Here is a 17060-nt window from a genome sequence, read left to right as displayed (position 1 = left end):
AAGAAAAGAAAAGAAAAGAAAAGAAAAGAAAAGAAAAGAAAAGAAAAGAAAAGAAAAGAAAAGAAAAGAAAAGAAAAGAAAAGAAAAGAAAAAGAAAAGAAAAGAAAGAAAAACACCTCAAACCTTTAAAACCTTTTCTGCCACAGGGTCATACTGAACACGACAAATCAGTTTTTTCTCCCTTGCAGATAATATTCAAGTAACTTTCTGGTAGTTCCAAAAGTGAATAAAAGTGTTCCTCCCAGGTAAATTGTGTATTTAGCTACTGAGCAAGCTGACCTGGAAGAATATTCTTGTTTCTTGCCCTGCACACAGGTTCCACACAGCCCTGTGTACCTAGACAGGATAATTGGTGTTTCTGCTCAGATGGGAGCGGCACGGGCTTCTCAGAGGTTTTCAGAACGTGTGGGGGTGTAAATTAGGAGATGGTTTTAGAAACTGTACAAGCAAAAAGTACATGGATTGATTTTGGAGGCTGCTGCTGGGAGCTGAGCAGGTTCTTGCATTAAACTTGGGATCGCTGAGCTGTGAGAATTCATTTGCCCAGGTAGGGCTTAACACCCTGAGTGTGTTAAGAGAAAAAACCACCAGTTTTTAAAGCAGGTGTGATTGTTAAATGAACGAACTTTGGCTGCTGGGGCTGCTCTTGAGTAGCTGGAATCTCCTTGCTGTGGCTGATTTTGGCAATCACTGCGTTCAGCACGGTGGGGATGCAAGTGCAGAATCATGAAATCAGCTGGGGAATCCCAGAACCACTGAGGTGGGAAAAGCCCTCTGAGGTCACCGAGTCCAGCCACTGCCAAGGCCACCACCGATCCATGTCCCCAGGTGCCACATCCACAACACCTGAGCACTTCCATCACACCACTGACCTTTCTGCCCCCTTGGCCCACTGGCAATAACTCCAATTAAAAAGATTAAAGCTTTCTGTTAGACTCACTAATCACTACAAAAAAAAAAAAAAAAAGGAGAAAATTATTGTCCAGCCCCACTGATCCTGACCAGCTCTTGAAGTTTAGAGAGTTCAGTGATCTTGCAAAACCCTTTCTCTTTAAATCTAGGTCTCAAGAGAAGGGAGAGGTACATCAAAGACTAATTCAACTTTAGCTGCGTAGATTTTTTTTTTTTTTTAAGGACGTAGGAGTTGGATTGCTCTGTTTCAACTAGAAATGAGATTGTTGCATCATAGAAACTAAATTTGCTGTGGCAGCGAATCCCAGTTAATTTGACTCGGCTTGTCATGTCTCCCAGCAAGGCTCTGTGTGCACTTGCTCTCTTTTTCTCTCCAACCTAAATTGCTTCCCCTCTCCCTGCTGTATCCTGCTTTTTAGTGAGCACTGGTAGCAGCAGCACAATGTTCTTCCCTGATTTTTATGTCATTTTATTTTGCTGAAGATTCTCCAAAAACAGGGAGGATGGAGGATATTGATATTATTTTTTGCCATATATTGGTAATTCTCTGCTGTAAAGACCAGAGGCAGACAGGGATTGATGACTGTGAATGTAATATCTGATTGCTCATTCTCCCCTGGTTATTTTAAGGACGTTACAGTCAAATACATTTGGCTGCATTTGTAAGTAAAATGCAAAAATAAAGTGCTAAAAAATAGGGAATGTTTGGGTAGTACCCGCTGCACAATTCTTTTCCTACAGCAGTAACCTCATTCTCATCAGTTTTTAAATGAATTTAAAAAAAATACATGAGGTTCTGAAAAACCAGGAAGGACCAGGATGGTGACACCTGGCAGAGCCACAGTCCTGAGTCTGAGGGATTCTGCCCATGCTGGCAGCAGCAGCATTTGGTTTAAAGCTGCTGGTAAATTTTATAATCAGTTGTGTTGTAAGGCAACCGAGAATTCATTTCAGTTTGATCTGATGAATAAACATGCCTGTAAAAATTATCAGTAATATTCCCACCTCTCTGCTTGAAACTATTGCTATTTTCCTGTGGATTCCACTGGGATTTCTAATGGTAGATTTCTTTATTTTTTTCTCCCTTCTCTTGCTTGTAAAAAATGATGGAGTAGTTAGTGATTCCTTTGGAAGGAAACCTGGGAGTACAGGAGTGTGGATCCTGACAGTTCTTCCTCTGTGATAATGTGTATTTTTCTCTGATTATTGACACATTCAATTTTTTATTTTTTTTGTGTGTGTGTGTGTGTGCTCTATTTATCCTCAGTGTCCAAAACCACTGCAAAATTGTATTGGAACATTTATTTTTTGTTATTCTCAGTGTTCCTTTATTAGAAATGTTTGAACTGCCCTGCTATGGCTGTTTTAAATTTGCCTTGATTGCTGCAGGGCTATTTGCAATAGGAAACAGGACAGACTCACTGGGTTTATTTTCATTTCTGGGCCTTGCTCACAGCTGAGCTCACCCACTGTGGACTTCAGTGAGGTGCTTTTGAAGAATCAGCAGAAAAAAAGCCCTGAGTGGAGCAGCACTTGATGATTCCATTACAGCTCTTTCAAAAATCCTAACTAATCCTCCTGCTCTTGGATCCCTGTGCTGACTGAGCACTTCCCAGTGCCATTCCAAGTGTGAGGAGCCATTCCCTCCTAGCAGGGATCCAAATTTCAGCAGTGCTGCTGCAAACCATCCACCCTTTCCCTCCCCAGCTCACCATGTCATTATGAGCTTAGTGCCATTATCACACATGACACTTTTCTTTGTGCAGGGCATGCATGGGATGCTGTTGCCCAAGATGAATATCCCAGCTCCAGGATGGAGTGAGATAACCTGGAATCCTCTGCTTCCACAGTCTGGAGGTGCTGCTGGTGGCAGAGGAAGCCACAAGACCAGTTCTGCCTGTATTTGAGATCTGAGAGGAAGCAGTGAATGTGCTTTTAAAATTATTTACCCTTTTTATGGGCTGCTGGTGAGGAATGGTCAGTGTTACACGCCCAAGCTCACAGCTGGAACAGTTCTTCATATCTTTTTGAGTTAAATATTGACCACATCTCACATTTCTGCCTAGGTGCAAAAGGCTGGGTAGCTTGTGATCATGAGAGTATGTAGTGTGTAATTGATTTGGTATTAATCTCCCAAGAAATAATCCCTTTTCATAGCTGGAATCCCATCCCTTATTGCCTCTGCTGACAGATAAGCTTAGAGGGACATTCCCCTCCCTATCCCTGTGGAACTCACCTTAAAGTAAGGGAAATGTTCCGTCATGAAATTGTAAATCTCACTGACTGGCAAACTCCCTGTCTTGCTGTTTTTGAGAGCCATGAAGATCAGGATGCTTTAGGGAGAGAAAAAAAAAGCATTTTAGCCTCTTCTGCCTGACTCCTCACAACCAAAAGTAGATCATTTTTTGCACTGTGTGTAGTGACTCTGACTTTCACTGCCATAGCACAAGTACAAAGATGATTTTATGTTTCCACTCTGTTGTTTACAACAATCTCCTTAACTCCTACAGGTAATTCTCCAAGCTCATCTAGAAGGTCCAACCTGGGTTTAAAATAGAAGAACATAGAAAGTAGAATCAAGACCTTCCAATCCTGCTGCTGTGTAGTTATTGAAGGTTTTGTTTGACTGCTGAAGGCCACAAAGAGAAGCAAACTGACAGTGACAGAGTGATAATTACAATTTAATTGTCTGATCTACTTTGGGGGCTAAACTGCCATAGCTGATACGTTTTCAAGGCATTTCCTTGCTCAAGTAACCAGGGAAAAAAATCAGTTTTAATACAGGATAGACAACTAAGCAGCACCAGTCTTGTGCTGATAAAATTCGCCACACTTAAAATTTTGCATTAGAGAAACGTCTCACTTTTTCTTTCTTTGGGGAGTGATCAAGACTGTTCCCCTGCTTTACAACACTTAATTTCTCTGTGCCTTGGCTGGCCCCAGAGTCTGGAACGTTTTGTGATCCACAGGGACAGGACAGAACACCCCGGGAACAAGACAAATAGAGCAAACGTGTTGTTGCAAACGATGCTGGAAACAGGCCAGGGGTGAACAGGGTATTTCCTGTAAGGTGAGGGCTTGGAAAAATATTGGATTACCTGTAGGAGTAGATGGGTTTGGGGAACAGAGGCTGCTGAGATTCTTGGCTGCTTTGAGGAGCAATCCTTTGGTAGGGGTAGTGCGAGGAAGCGATGTAAGTCACGGGGTAGCTGCCTCCTGAGGGGTACTGGGGGGACAGCAGAAATGTTATCTACTTTAGCAACAACCTCCCAAAAATCTTCCCTAATAACAGCGTTATTTCTGAGGATATTGTATGGGAAAGGGTATTTTCTTCTTTACTGCCTGCTCTGTGAAAATTGTGAGGAGCTGTGTCCTATTAATTGTCCCCAGATAATTCTTAATTTTATAGCCCTAGAGCTTATCTCCCTCCAGCCATCTCTTTTGAAGTATTTCAGCCTGCTCAGCCTCCCCTGAACATGCACACAAAGAATGAATGATGTCATTTTATTGACATTAAACCCCCAAACCACCAGAATAAAAAACTTCAATGTTTACATTAGAAAAACCATTTGAGGAAGTAAATCTGCTAAAAATGAAGGAAGAAACAGGGAGGTTTTGCCTGAGCCTTATTTGGGTTTGTGTGCTTTTTTTTTTTTTTTTTTTTTTTTTCCTTTTTTTTTTTTTCTTTAGGTGGAGAGGCAAAAACTGAAAGCATATAATATTTGCTCCTAAGGGAATAGCATCCCAAAATCTCTGTTAAAATCACTGTTACTGTGCAAGGCAGGGAAAAAACCATCAAACAACAACAAGAACTTTAATGGATGCACCAGAATATATTTAAGATGAATGTATTATTATGGAATAAGTCAGTGATGTCATTCCAGGGGTCAGGAGAGCAGCACATGAGACATTTTTGGGGTGGTTTCACACTGCCTATCTCGTGCTGAAGCTGTTGGGCTGTTCCCTGTCTGTTCCTTTCACAGTCAAATCCAAGGAAAAGCCTTCTCCACATGGCCAGGAGTTCATGTGCTGTTAACCACCACCTCAAGTGACTTTTCCACTCCATTTTCTCTAACAGAAAGCTGAAAAGAATAGCCAGGACCCCTAAAATCAGACAATATTGATGCCACTCTTGCCCTTCCCTGGGACCAGCCACAGAAGCTCCCTGAGGAATGCTGACCTAACTCTCCAGCAGATCTCTAAACCTGTCCCAAGACACATGACAGTGATGGGATAACCAGGATAAAAAACCAGGTGAAAGATGAGATGATCCACACAGACAGCCTGGACTGCACCAGAGTTTCCATAGATTTGTTCTCAATTTTTTAACGCAGCACTTGGTCTTTTTCTTTCCTGAATATTCCACGTTTTTCTCCCTCAAATTACATTTAAACCTGCTGCAAAGAGACTTTCAGGAGCAAAGAGGAACATGATGGTAAGGTAAGATAACATCAGCTCTCTGGGAGAGAGGAATTTCTGCCTCTTCCAGATGAATCTTTCCAGATGCCAGGGGTGAGGACATGGCCAAAATTAGGAGTCCTGTCACCTGCTGTTAAAAAATCTACCTGGCTGCCTTCCCTGGTACTCAAAGGTTGCTGAGCCCTGTCCTGGTGTTTCACTGCTCAGCTCCTGTGCCATGAGGTTTGTGTGGTTCCTCTGGGAAATGATCATGTAGCTCTCAAGACTCATTGGGAAAAATCCCTTGGACATCTCTTCAGTTTCTAATTCTAATTCCTTTATTTTTTTGGATCAATAGTTTTGATTGCTCTTGGTCTTTGTCCCCTTAAAACAGCAAAAGATTCACAGTTTATTTATTTGTTCTGTACTCTGAATAATTAATGTAATTTCCTCTGTAATTTTATGCTGGCTGCTGGAGTTTTTCTTGCCTGTTTGCTTTTATCTTTCTAACACTGAACTGCCTCAAATGGAATGTGGAAAACCAGACTGAATAGACTCAGTTGTTTGCATGGTGAAAGAAATGAAATGTACATAATTAATCATGTCCTGCCTTGTTAAACCAAATATTGGGCACAATTAGAGTCTCCAGAGCAGCTGTGAACTAATTTTTGTGTGCAGTGTGGTGCTCCCTGCCTTGTGCACTGGCTGCAGATTTTTTCCCAAGACTAGAAAACCAGGCAATTCCTACAACAATTCTGATTTTTATTGGTCTGGGTGGCTCTTTGAAAGGAAACAACTCTAAGATAGGGCTGGTTTTGATGTCAGCATGAAAGGCCAGAGCTGGGCGTTTTAGGGATTATTTCTGTTTTATTGGTTCCACGAGTCCTTTTTGAGGGAAGGGAGGCTGGGGAATGGGCTGGAATGACAGGCTGGAGCTGGTTTGACAGTCTCCCATGGCATGAAAGGTGTTTTATGGTGGGTGGGTGAGTGACTCCAGCCAGTGTCTGCTGCTCAGTCGGGTCAATAATCACTCATTTTTCCTCTGAGTCACCACTTCTGTTGTGTCCAGCAAAGGGGAAGGTGAGGCTGTTTTATCATCTGGACAAAATTAATGAAGGGACTGAATCCCTCTCATCCCTCTAATGAGAACTGAGGCTCAGTTGGAACATCCTTCACTCCAGGGCCCGTTCTCCAGAGTGGAACTTCCTTGGAGTGATTGAACTTGCACTGCCCCATTCCAGTTGGAAATGTAAAGGGTTAATAATGGGGCTGCTCCATGCAGGGGAGGTTATTCCACTTTTCTCAGCTGCATCCTGTGCTCTTTTCATTTTCCAGCATGTGATCATGGCACAGGGATAGCAATTCTACCTCTTTTACCTATTGGGGTTTTTATAATTTTTTTTTTAAATAATTTTTAAAAATTTTATTTTATTCCTGAGCAGTAGAACACATTGCCAGACTTTTTCTATATTAACATTAAGCACAGGTATTGAGAAGTCTGACAGAAACCTGCTGCACTTCAGAGATTTGTCCCAGTGCCAGCCTGCAGGTGGATGGAGGATTTTCCTCTTGCTGCCTGTTGGATCTTGCCTGGCAGCTCCCAGGAGCTTTAAACCTGGAGCTTTTTGGAATGTGATCAGTATAGAACCAGCGCTGGTATCAAATCAGCAGGGACAGGGGAAAGGTGCCTGCTGCAGAATGGATAAAGAAATTAAGAATATTCCATGAATTCACAAGCTAAGTGAGGTTTCTGCACACAGAAATGGCATTTTTATAGTGAGTGAGATATATGGAGCTGTGATATATCCACAATGGGTTGTATCTGCAGCAGAGCTTTTTTTTGGCACCATTTTGGGACCATTTTCTTCTAAAATAACAATAATGGATTTGTAAGTTAGGATGGTAGTGCAAGATCACATTTCCTTTTATTCTATTTAAATTATATTTAAATTATATTTAAATTATATTTATATTTATATTTATATTTCTTATATTTATATTTACATCTATAATTTCATTTTCATTTTCATTTTTATTTTAATTTTTGTCAATTATGCTTCAGCTGACTGATTTTTCTCTGGGGATGATGTAAGAGGCAAAAGGCTTCAAAAGAGATGCGTGTGCCATCAAGCACAAGGAAAGTGAACATCATTTTGCTGTTCCAATTTTACTTTAAAATATTTTTCTATATTTTGTCTGAATTTTAACAATCTATTTAGTTTTTTTTTCCTGAAGTTAAAGCACAGTTAATTAAGATCCTGAAATATCAAGAGTTATATTAATAATTTACCTGGCTCCAAAGCAAATTTTCTCATGTGTAATGGTGAAAATATAAATATGCAGTACTAAGATTCCATTTCCACAAGTTTTGGGTTTTTTTCCTTCTTTTTCTTAATGACCACCTTAAATTGCATTTAGCTGTGATTCTTTTTAGATCTTATCCTCATAAACTGAATATAGGCATATAAACACGGCTCTGCAAACCCACACGTTTAAAGCTATTTAAAAATCCTTTAAAAAATGATTATTACCACAATTTTTGTACCATTTGGGTGCTAAAAATCCAGGGATTTTGGTGCACCAGCTGTACTGACCTGATGGAAAGGGTGTGAGGAGCAATACATCTGCTGCACCTGGGGCTGGTAGCAATACAAACCAGGCTGCCCTTCCAGGGGGGATGTCCTGAGCTTCATGTCTGAATCCTGCTGCAAAATAGGCAAGGAAGGAGTCATTAGAGAAAACAGCTGAATTTATTCATAGAAACAGGATGATTCTGTTAGTCGCTGTCTGGATTTGCCTTCATTAGGATGACTTTTTGGGGCTTCATTGGGTTTTAGTAAGGGTTATAGAATATATATATATATATATATATATATATATATAAACCTTAGAATATATATAGAATACCCTTGGAATATATAACCCTTAGAATATATAACCCTAAAATATATATAATATATAATATTTTATATATAATATATATATAATATATGCATGTATATACATACATACATATGTATATATATAGACATATATTATATATATATATATACATCTATATATACATACATACACACACACATATATATACACATCTATATATACATATACATATATATATATACCCATATATACATATACCCATATATATATACACATATATATACATATATACATATATACATATATACATATATACGTATATATATATATATATATACACATATATATATATACATATATATATATATATATAAAATAAATAGAAGTTGGTTTATGTTTTAATGGTGCAAATCTGGGGATGAGCCATCCCTGGAAGTGGCCAAGGCCAGGCTGGAGCACCCTGGGACAGTGGAAAGTGTCCCTGCCATGGCAGGAGGTGACACTGGATAATCCTGAAGGTCCCCTCCAACCCAACCCCCCCGTGATTCCACGAAGACATGAACCAACTCCTGCATTTCTGTAATTACAACTTGAAAAAAGGAGCTCCCAGGCCACATTCCATGCAAAGAGCAACTCAGAAAACGTCAGGCTCTGTTTATATTTTTATTTTTTTTCCTCCCTGCACACACAAACCACACACTCCAGCTTTCATTCCTGAGTGTGCCCAAGTGTCTCCCTCGTTTTTTATTCTCCCTGATTTTATCTTGCTGGCTGGCAGTGCCTCCAGCTGCCTCTGGAATTTTGGCATTAGCTGGAGGGTGAGGTCTGTAATGTACAGGAAAGAGGTGGCAGAGAAAAATCAGACTGGGCTGGCTACTGGCTTCAGCCAAGATGCAGGAAATATGTAAAAATGGAGGAATTCCATGAGAAACTTGTTTTTTCAAGAATCCAATAGCACTTATCCTTCTGTTTTAAAACATGGCCAGCTTTTATGGCATTTTAGTCTGTCTAAAATATAATAATAAATAAATATATATATACACACATTATTTCTTATATGATATATATTTTATATATCATGCATGTAGTATATCTAATAAATATAAAAATATTCAATATTTTTATGTTATATTATTAGAAGCACAAATTAGACTTGGTTTGACATTCACTACTAAAAACTATCAGTGTTACCTTGGTGACCAGCAGATGAAGATTTTCAGAAATCCCAACTTTCCAGCAGCATGGAAGTGATTTAAAAGTGGGAAGTTGGGTGCTGGCAGGACCCAACAGGGAGTAGCTACACCTGCTTGTAAAGGGCTCCTGCAGTGCTGCCTTTGCATCCTGCACATCCTGCAGCCCAGGGATTTGGGAAGAAAATGGGAATTTTTTTTTTGCCAGCTGCTCATAGGTTTTGCAGCACTGAACTCCTCTGACCTAGATGAGTGTTTATCCAGGAAATAAGAGATTTAGATCAATTTCCTCCTTAACCTGGATGGCTTCAATCCCCAGGTATGTTCCCTGACAACATCTCTCCATTCCCTGGTCTTAATCCAATTAAGACTTTTTTTTTTTTTAAACTCCTCTTTCGTTTGGTAGCCCTGAATTCTTCCTCTCCCAGCCATTTAGAACCAGCTCAGGGCTCTCCTCTGGCAGGAGGAGTTGTTCTTTTTGGCTGCAGGAGATGATCAAGATACACTTTACACCTTGGACCACAGCAGAGATATTGTGGAGATACTGGAGGGTAATTTAATTTGCTTTTCAGGGTTCTCTGCTGCCCTAAATAGGCAGTTGCCTCTATCTGGTATTGAAATTAGCTCAGGTAACTTTGCACTGCACATACAAATGTCAGAGCTGATCTTTATTTTTGGTGGCACTGATGTCTTAGAATTTTCTCTTCTATTTGCACTGAGAAAAGTGCAGGAGAGCTGAAGTGTTGGACCAGATCTGCTCCAGCCTCATGCTCGAAAACACCTTTTTGTGAACTTTTGTCTCTAGAAAACCCCAGCTGATGACAAATCTTGTTGTCAGGGAGCATTTGGATATTTGGGATTCCTGTACCCCGTCGAATGGAAAATCATTTGTCCTTATGCATCTTTCTGAGGATTGTTTTGAGGAAAAGCCCAGAAAACAGAGAATTTGGACAAATAAACATGGATATGTCTAAACCTGCTTTTCCGATAAACACCAACATAGCCATAACGAGAAAATACTTCCAAAAGCACATTTTTACCGTTGAAAACAGGGAAAACAACAACAAAACCCCACTGACCATGACCTGCGAGCCGTGCTCCTGCCCCGTGCCGCTGTACTGGAGGCTGCTGCCCCACGGCTGCTCCGCGGAGATATTTGGGATGTGGGTGGGAAACGCCTCCGGCTCCTCAGCGCCCGCAGATCCCGGGAGAGCCTCGAAGCCATCGATGCTCCTGTGACTTTTGAAAGGAGAAGCTTCTGGCGGCAGGGCCTGGTGCGCTTCCTGGAACACATCCTCGCTGAGCTGCCTCTTGTAAGGGTGGAAGGGGTTCCTGCTGCTCTTGAGGAAGCGCTCGTAGCTCCCGGCGCTGTTCTCCTCGTAGCTGCACCGCCGGAATTTCTCCGTGCTGAAGGACGCCCTGAATTTGTTCTTGCCACAAGGGATCCCTTGGCTGGCAGGGTACCTGCCCTGGGTTGGGTCCTGGCATGGGGAAGCGGGGCTGGGGCTGTGAGAGGATTCCGAGCTCGTCCTTCCTGGCCTGGTGTCTGCCTCATAGGGTGGGCAGCTGTAACTGGGGTTATCCTGTGATGGGATATTGATATTCAGTTATTTAAGGATAGGAGTTGAGTTTGAGCAAATATCTTATCATCTTCATTGTCTAAGTTATTTATTTACATAAATTTTAAAATACAAAATTTATATTTTCATGACATTAAAAGCTGCAGTGGAATATTGATATTTATTTTTTAAGTTTGAGCAAATATCTTATTATCTTCATTGTCTAAGTTATTTATTTACATAAATTTTAAAATACAAAATTTATATTTTCATGACATTAAAAGCTGCAGTGGAATATTGATATTTATTTTTTAAGTTTGAGCAAATATCTTATTATCTTCATTGTCTAAGTTATTTATTTACATAAATTTTAAAATACAAAATTTATATTTTCATGACATTAAAAGCTGCAGTGGAATATTGACATTTATTTTTTAAGTTTGAGCAAATATCTTATTATCTTCATTCTCTACGTTATTTATTTATAGAAATTTTAAAATTGACATTTATTTATTTAAGGTTAGTATTTAAGTTTGAGCAAATGTGTTACTATTCTCATTGTCTAAGTTATTTACTTATAGAAATTTTAAAATATAAAATTTATATTTTAATTATGTTAAAAGCTGCGATAGAATATTAACACTTATTTATTATAGTTTGAGCAAATATGTTATTATTTTCATTATCTAATTTATTTATACAAATTTTAAAATTGACATTTATTTATTTAAGGTTAGTATTTAAGTTTGAGCAAATGTGTTACTATTCTCATTGTCTAAGTTATGTATTTATAGAAATTTGAAAATATAAAATTTATATTTTAATTACATTGAAAGCTGCAATGGAATATTGACATTTATTTATTTAATGTTAGGATTTAAGTTTGAGCAAATAGGTAATTATTTTCATTATCTAAGTTATTTATTTATAAAAATTTTAAAATACAAAATTCATATTTTAATTATGTTAAAAGTTGTGATGGAATATTGACATTTATTTATTTAACGTTAGGATTTAAGTTTGAGCAAATATGTTATCATTCTCATTATCTAAGTTATTTATTTATAGACATTTTAAAATATAAAATTTATATTTTAATTACGTTACAAATGCATTTTTAATGGTAAGTATGAAATGACCAGTTCTAACCACCTTCATGCAGAGAAGCCCTTAAAAGATCTCGGCGGTTTTCTGGTTGCTTGGTATCCAAAACTATTCAGCAATTAATTAATAAAAGCGAGGCCAGGTTGGACTGGGCTTTGAGCAGCCTGGGGCAGTCAGTGGCACAGAACTGGATGATCTTTAAGGTCCCTTCCAAGCCAAACCACTCAGAAAACTGAACTGTCCTTGAAAAACAAGGACACCTTGACTCTCTGGTCCGACCATTTCAGGGAAAAGCCGAGGAAGATCAAGTGATGAAAGGTTAAATGGCAGGAATGTGATAAGTGCAAGTCTTGTCGCCTGCAAGTTTAGTCAAATAAGCTTGATCTCATCCCCTGATGGGCTTCCAGGCTCCAGATTTGTTGGTGGTTACATCACTTCCCTTCATTAAGGTGGCCACACTCATTTGGAGACACAAGACAGGCTCTGGGCAGACACTCCAACCTCCCTGTCTCATCTCCTCCCCTCCCTTCTGCACTCCAGCAAAGAGAAAACAGCAGCTACTGAAGTGCTCTTTAATCTGGAGGAGAAAGGCTGGAGCAGGGCTGCAGTCTGGATCCTGGCACTGAAAATATGCATATTTTCCTTCCCTGACATCAGGGACGAGTAATTAGTGGGAAGCCTTTGAGAGGACACACATCAGGGTGCTGTGCTCAGGGAGGGGGGAAATGGAATGTCCTGTGCGCCACAAAAAGGCAGAGCAGATGATTGAGGGCTCCCTTCCCTCCTTCCCTCTACAAATCCGAGAAATCCTACAAGGAAAATCAGGATAAACCCAGTTCTTTCTGCAGTGGAACACAGCACAGCTTCCCCAGTCATTTTTAGGAATGCAACAGAACATTTAGCTGGAGTTTAAGACTAGCTGAGCAGGATAACTCAGGTTTCTACCCTTCAGGAATAAAACTTCCAGTATTTGCTTTGTCACCAGTAGGTTTGGTGAGATTCAGCAAGAGCTGAATGCTGATTCTGATCCATGAAGAAAGAGAACAGGCCTGGGCCAGTTTACTCACACTCTGCTGAACTGGGGATATTGAATCCCCCTGTGCCTTCATGAGGTCCTGCTGGTCCCTTTCCAGAGTGTCCGAAGGAGAAAATTTAATACTGGACTGGTCCTGGAGTAGCGAAACCATCACCAAACCCACGAAGGACAGAAATCCTGTGAAGGCAAAAATCAAATTACAATAAGCACTTCTTAAAACTTGAACTGCGACACAAACCCCTTGTTGGGTGCAGGTGACTGCACAGGCTTGGATCTGCAGCTGGAGCCATCCTGAGGAATTCCTGATACAGTGGAATTATTTTTTAGCTCCTAAAGAAATGCTCTGTAGATGCAATTCCAATGAAGATGTGGTGCAGGGTTTCTATGGATTCACCACACAAATTTTATAAACTAAGCACTTTCTTTGTTTTCTCTAGGATCATAAATTAATGAAAATGTATTGTTTTGGGGTTATGCAAATTTAGGAATGTCACTTTATTGAGAGATTGGGATATAAATGCACTCCAGTTGTTTTCAGAGGGACTATATTAAAAAAAAGGATATTTTTCTCTCATTACTCAGACTAATGGTTACAACACACTTATATTTTCACTTTTGTTTTTTATTAGTCCCAATCCCTTCCGCCTTTCTGTTCTGTTTTGCATGACTTAAATGTATCTGAGATATGTAAATAACTTCATCATTCCATCCCTGTTTTTTGTTAGTTGGATCTCCTCTCAAGTTCCCAATCTTTGATCTTTGGATATAGGAGCCATATCTGATGGTGTTCTTTGGATTAAAAGGAATAAATTTAATCTTCTGGTCTTTTATTTTCCTTGTTCACTGTAACCTTAGAGTAAAACAAAAGTAGAACATGCATCCTTTTATGTCATGCACCAAGTTTGTGGCTGCATGAAGGTGTTCATTCTCAAAATTTTGATTTCAGGTGAACAAATCAGGGGAAGAAAAAGCCACTTTAATTCAAGAGTTAATCTGCCAGGTTTTTGCCACGTGTTAAAATAGCTGTTAGGTAAATATCTAAGGGGTTTGTTAGGTTTGCTTAACAAAGACATATCACCTAAAAATGTGGAAACCTTTTTTTGCCTTTATAGTTCAAAGAGAAATCTGTATTTATGATGAGTAAGACTGCACTGCCTGGGGGGATGGAGCACAATGGGGCTTGGAAATCAAGCAGGAGACCTGTAGTAATACATCAGGAAAAAAAAAATGATGTGAGATAGAGTTCAGAAGTGTCTCAGGCACAGGCTCTTCTCCCAGTGGCTTAACTGGAGGCTGATGAGGAGAGAGATTCCTCATCTTGAAAGAAGCAGGTGGGAAAACTGTCAGCTGGGAAGGATGTGTGAGTGTCTACTTGTAATTTGTAAGTGTTCCACACTGGCTGCCCTCCCACTGCTGCTTCCCCACTTATCTTCAGGTTATACCAAGCTGTCTCTGACCTCTCTTTTATACTGCAATTTTTCAGCCCAGCTGCCTCATTTGTGGTCTGGAGTATTTAGAGTTTTATTAAAAGCCTTTGCACAGGTACAGTTCTTGCCGGTGGCTTCTGCATTGTGAGAGAATTTTTACAAATCCTTTCTGAAAGCAAAGTGAATTTGTCAGGGTTGTTTGGAAAATCAATACAAAAGGTCCAGAAAAACCAAATCATTCTTGTCCCATCTGAGACCTTCGCCAGGTTCTGTTGAATTGCATTTTGGTAGGAAAGGAGTCTTAGTCACATTTTAGACTATAAAAATTTCCCCCTGTGTGGGGAAACTGTTTTGTTTTTATTAAATGAGAAGCAGCCATAGGGAAAGTACTTTTTTTTTTTTTTTTTACTGTTAAATGAGAAGCAGCCTTATACCACAGCAGTGTTGGGCTGATAATCTGTATTCAGTGGTGGTTATTGAATGCCTTTGTCAAGAATCCATTCTGGAGGATCTCCCATATGGGGATGAATCCCAAGGCTACAATCCCAGTGCTGTTTTCAGTTTTCACACTGGCACCAGCAGCTCAGTAAGAGCTGCAGCTCCAGGTTCTCCTCATCCTGCAACGTTGTGGATGTGTCTTGCTGTGAGAGAAAAACCTCTGGCCATGTACTTCTGATTTTCATTTTATTCTTGGAGTCCAAACTTCTTGCTTCAAAAGCCATTTGCAACTTCAGCCTCACTGATGTGTCTCACAGCAGGTTGCAAATGCACATCAGTTTAAGCTGCCAAATCAACATACTGAAAAATCTTTTTGCGGTCACTGTTCATTAAATCTTTTTAAAATGTCCCTTAGAGACACTATGTTATATGTTATATGCTATATGTTATATGTTATAGTTTATAGGTTATATGTTATATATGTTATATGTTATATATATGTTCTAAGAGAACATATAACAAAAAAACAACCAACAAACCAAAACCCACAAAAAAAAAACCCCAACAAAAAACCCCAAACCAAAACAAAAACCAACTCAAAACCACTTTGCATTGTTAATATAGATTTTAAGCAAACAGAAATCACAACACTCACTGACAAATCTTCTTAAGGAGCAGAAATTACAGCCAGGGGAGGTTGCCAATAATCAGGATTACAATAAATCATTCGCAACAAACTGTTCCTGGGAGACAGAGCTTAAAGAAGTTGTGGGTTGCCTGGATGTAGGATGTGCTAAAGCAAACAATGATGCTTTGATTTGGAAAGAGGTATCTGATTATCCCAGATGCAGCTGGAACCATTTCATGTCACTTTGGCTGCTGTAAATGTTGCGTGACCATGCAGGCTCCTGTGATAAGATAAGTACCTCTAAAATAAGAAAAGAGTGAGAAACTGTAACCTCAGCTGGGTGTTGGGGTAAGCAAGGCAGCAGCAGCTGATCTATTAGCTCTGCATGACTGAGCCCCGTGGCAGAAATCCATGGCTTGAACAATCCTTGGGTTTGTGTCTCCTCTGCCTCTTGCAGCCACCTGAACTCGCTGGAGGTTGCTGTGAGTGCCCTCTGCAGCCCTTGGGGCTGGGATTGGTTTTCACAAGAGGTGTTTGGATGTTGCCCAGATCCTCATCCATCCCCTGTGCCTGCTTTAGGCAGCTCCTTGGGCTTGGTTTGACACCAGCTTGTGTGACCTGCTCACATCCCTGCCCAAACCCCTAAATCATCCTTTTCCCCTCCACACCATGCTGATGTTTCCCAAATAACTCTGTGGGATCTTTTTTCCCCCCCTCAAGTCTTTATGAAAAAAGGAGCCACGAGGTTTCAGAGTCCCATTTTTCCTTTTACAGTTAAAAATCCATCACATGTCAGTCAATGATGTCGTGTGCCAAATATCACAGAAGTGCCCACAATGTTGTGACTAACACTTGTCATGCAGACAGGAATACTTCTACACATAATTAATTATGGAAAACGTTCAGAAAAGGGATTTGCTAATAAGAATCAGGAGTTTTTTGAAAACCTTTTAATGAATTCAGGACTTTTCTAAGGTTGTTCCTGCCAGGTTGACACTGGGAGTTGTGCTGGCTCATCAAAGCTGTCACTGCTTTGTTGATCCCTGACGTTCCTGTCACTGAGGCTTGCCCTGTTTTTAGGAGACATTTTCAGGAACAGGATTGGAACCTGCACAGCCCAGCACTAAACTCTGGTTTGGCCACATGAATTCCTCATTGCTTCCCTGCTCCTCTTTACAGGATGTATTGGACCTTGATTACAGGATACTTGAATAACTTTACAGAGCTTCTAAGGACTGTAATTTCTTTTCTTCTGGATTTAAATGTGCCAGTGAATTTGTTTCATTTAGTTAAATGCTATTTTTGCTTTCTTATTCAAGGGTTCTGAGCTCAATTTCTCTCACAGTTAGCTGTGATTGCTGCCCATAATTCGCCACCTCTGGATATTTAGATATTTATTTACATTTTTCACATTTAGAGAAGAATAAGGTTAATGTGACAATCTCAAGGATGAGTGAAAAAAATTTGCAATTATAAGACCATTTC

General features: G+C 39.8%; 1 protein-coding gene across 1 annotated transcript in view; it reads right to left on the bottom strand.

The window, feature by feature from the left end:
• The window catches only part of FOXN1 (forkhead box N1), a 36611-nt gene that overhangs the window by 5020 nt on the left and 14531 nt on the right, over positions 1-17060 (bottom strand). Inside the window, 5 exon segments of the mRNA XM_053995655.1 lie at positions 3149-3245; positions 4011-4138; positions 7905-8015; positions 10463-10966; positions 13114-13259. Coding sequence (XP_053851630.1) covers positions 3149-3245; positions 4011-4138; positions 7905-8015; positions 10463-10966; positions 13114-13233 — 960 coding nt within the window. The 5' untranslated portion in view covers positions 13234-13259.

This window comes from Vidua macroura, chromosome 20 (genome assembly GCF_024509145.1).
Source record: "Vidua macroura isolate BioBank_ID:100142 chromosome 20, ASM2450914v1, whole genome shotgun sequence".
Lineage (NCBI taxonomy): Eukaryota > Metazoa > Chordata > Aves > Passeriformes > Viduidae > Vidua > Vidua macroura.
The sequence above is the reverse complement of the archived record's forward strand: the minus strand, read 5'-3'. Positions and strand labels throughout refer to the sequence as shown.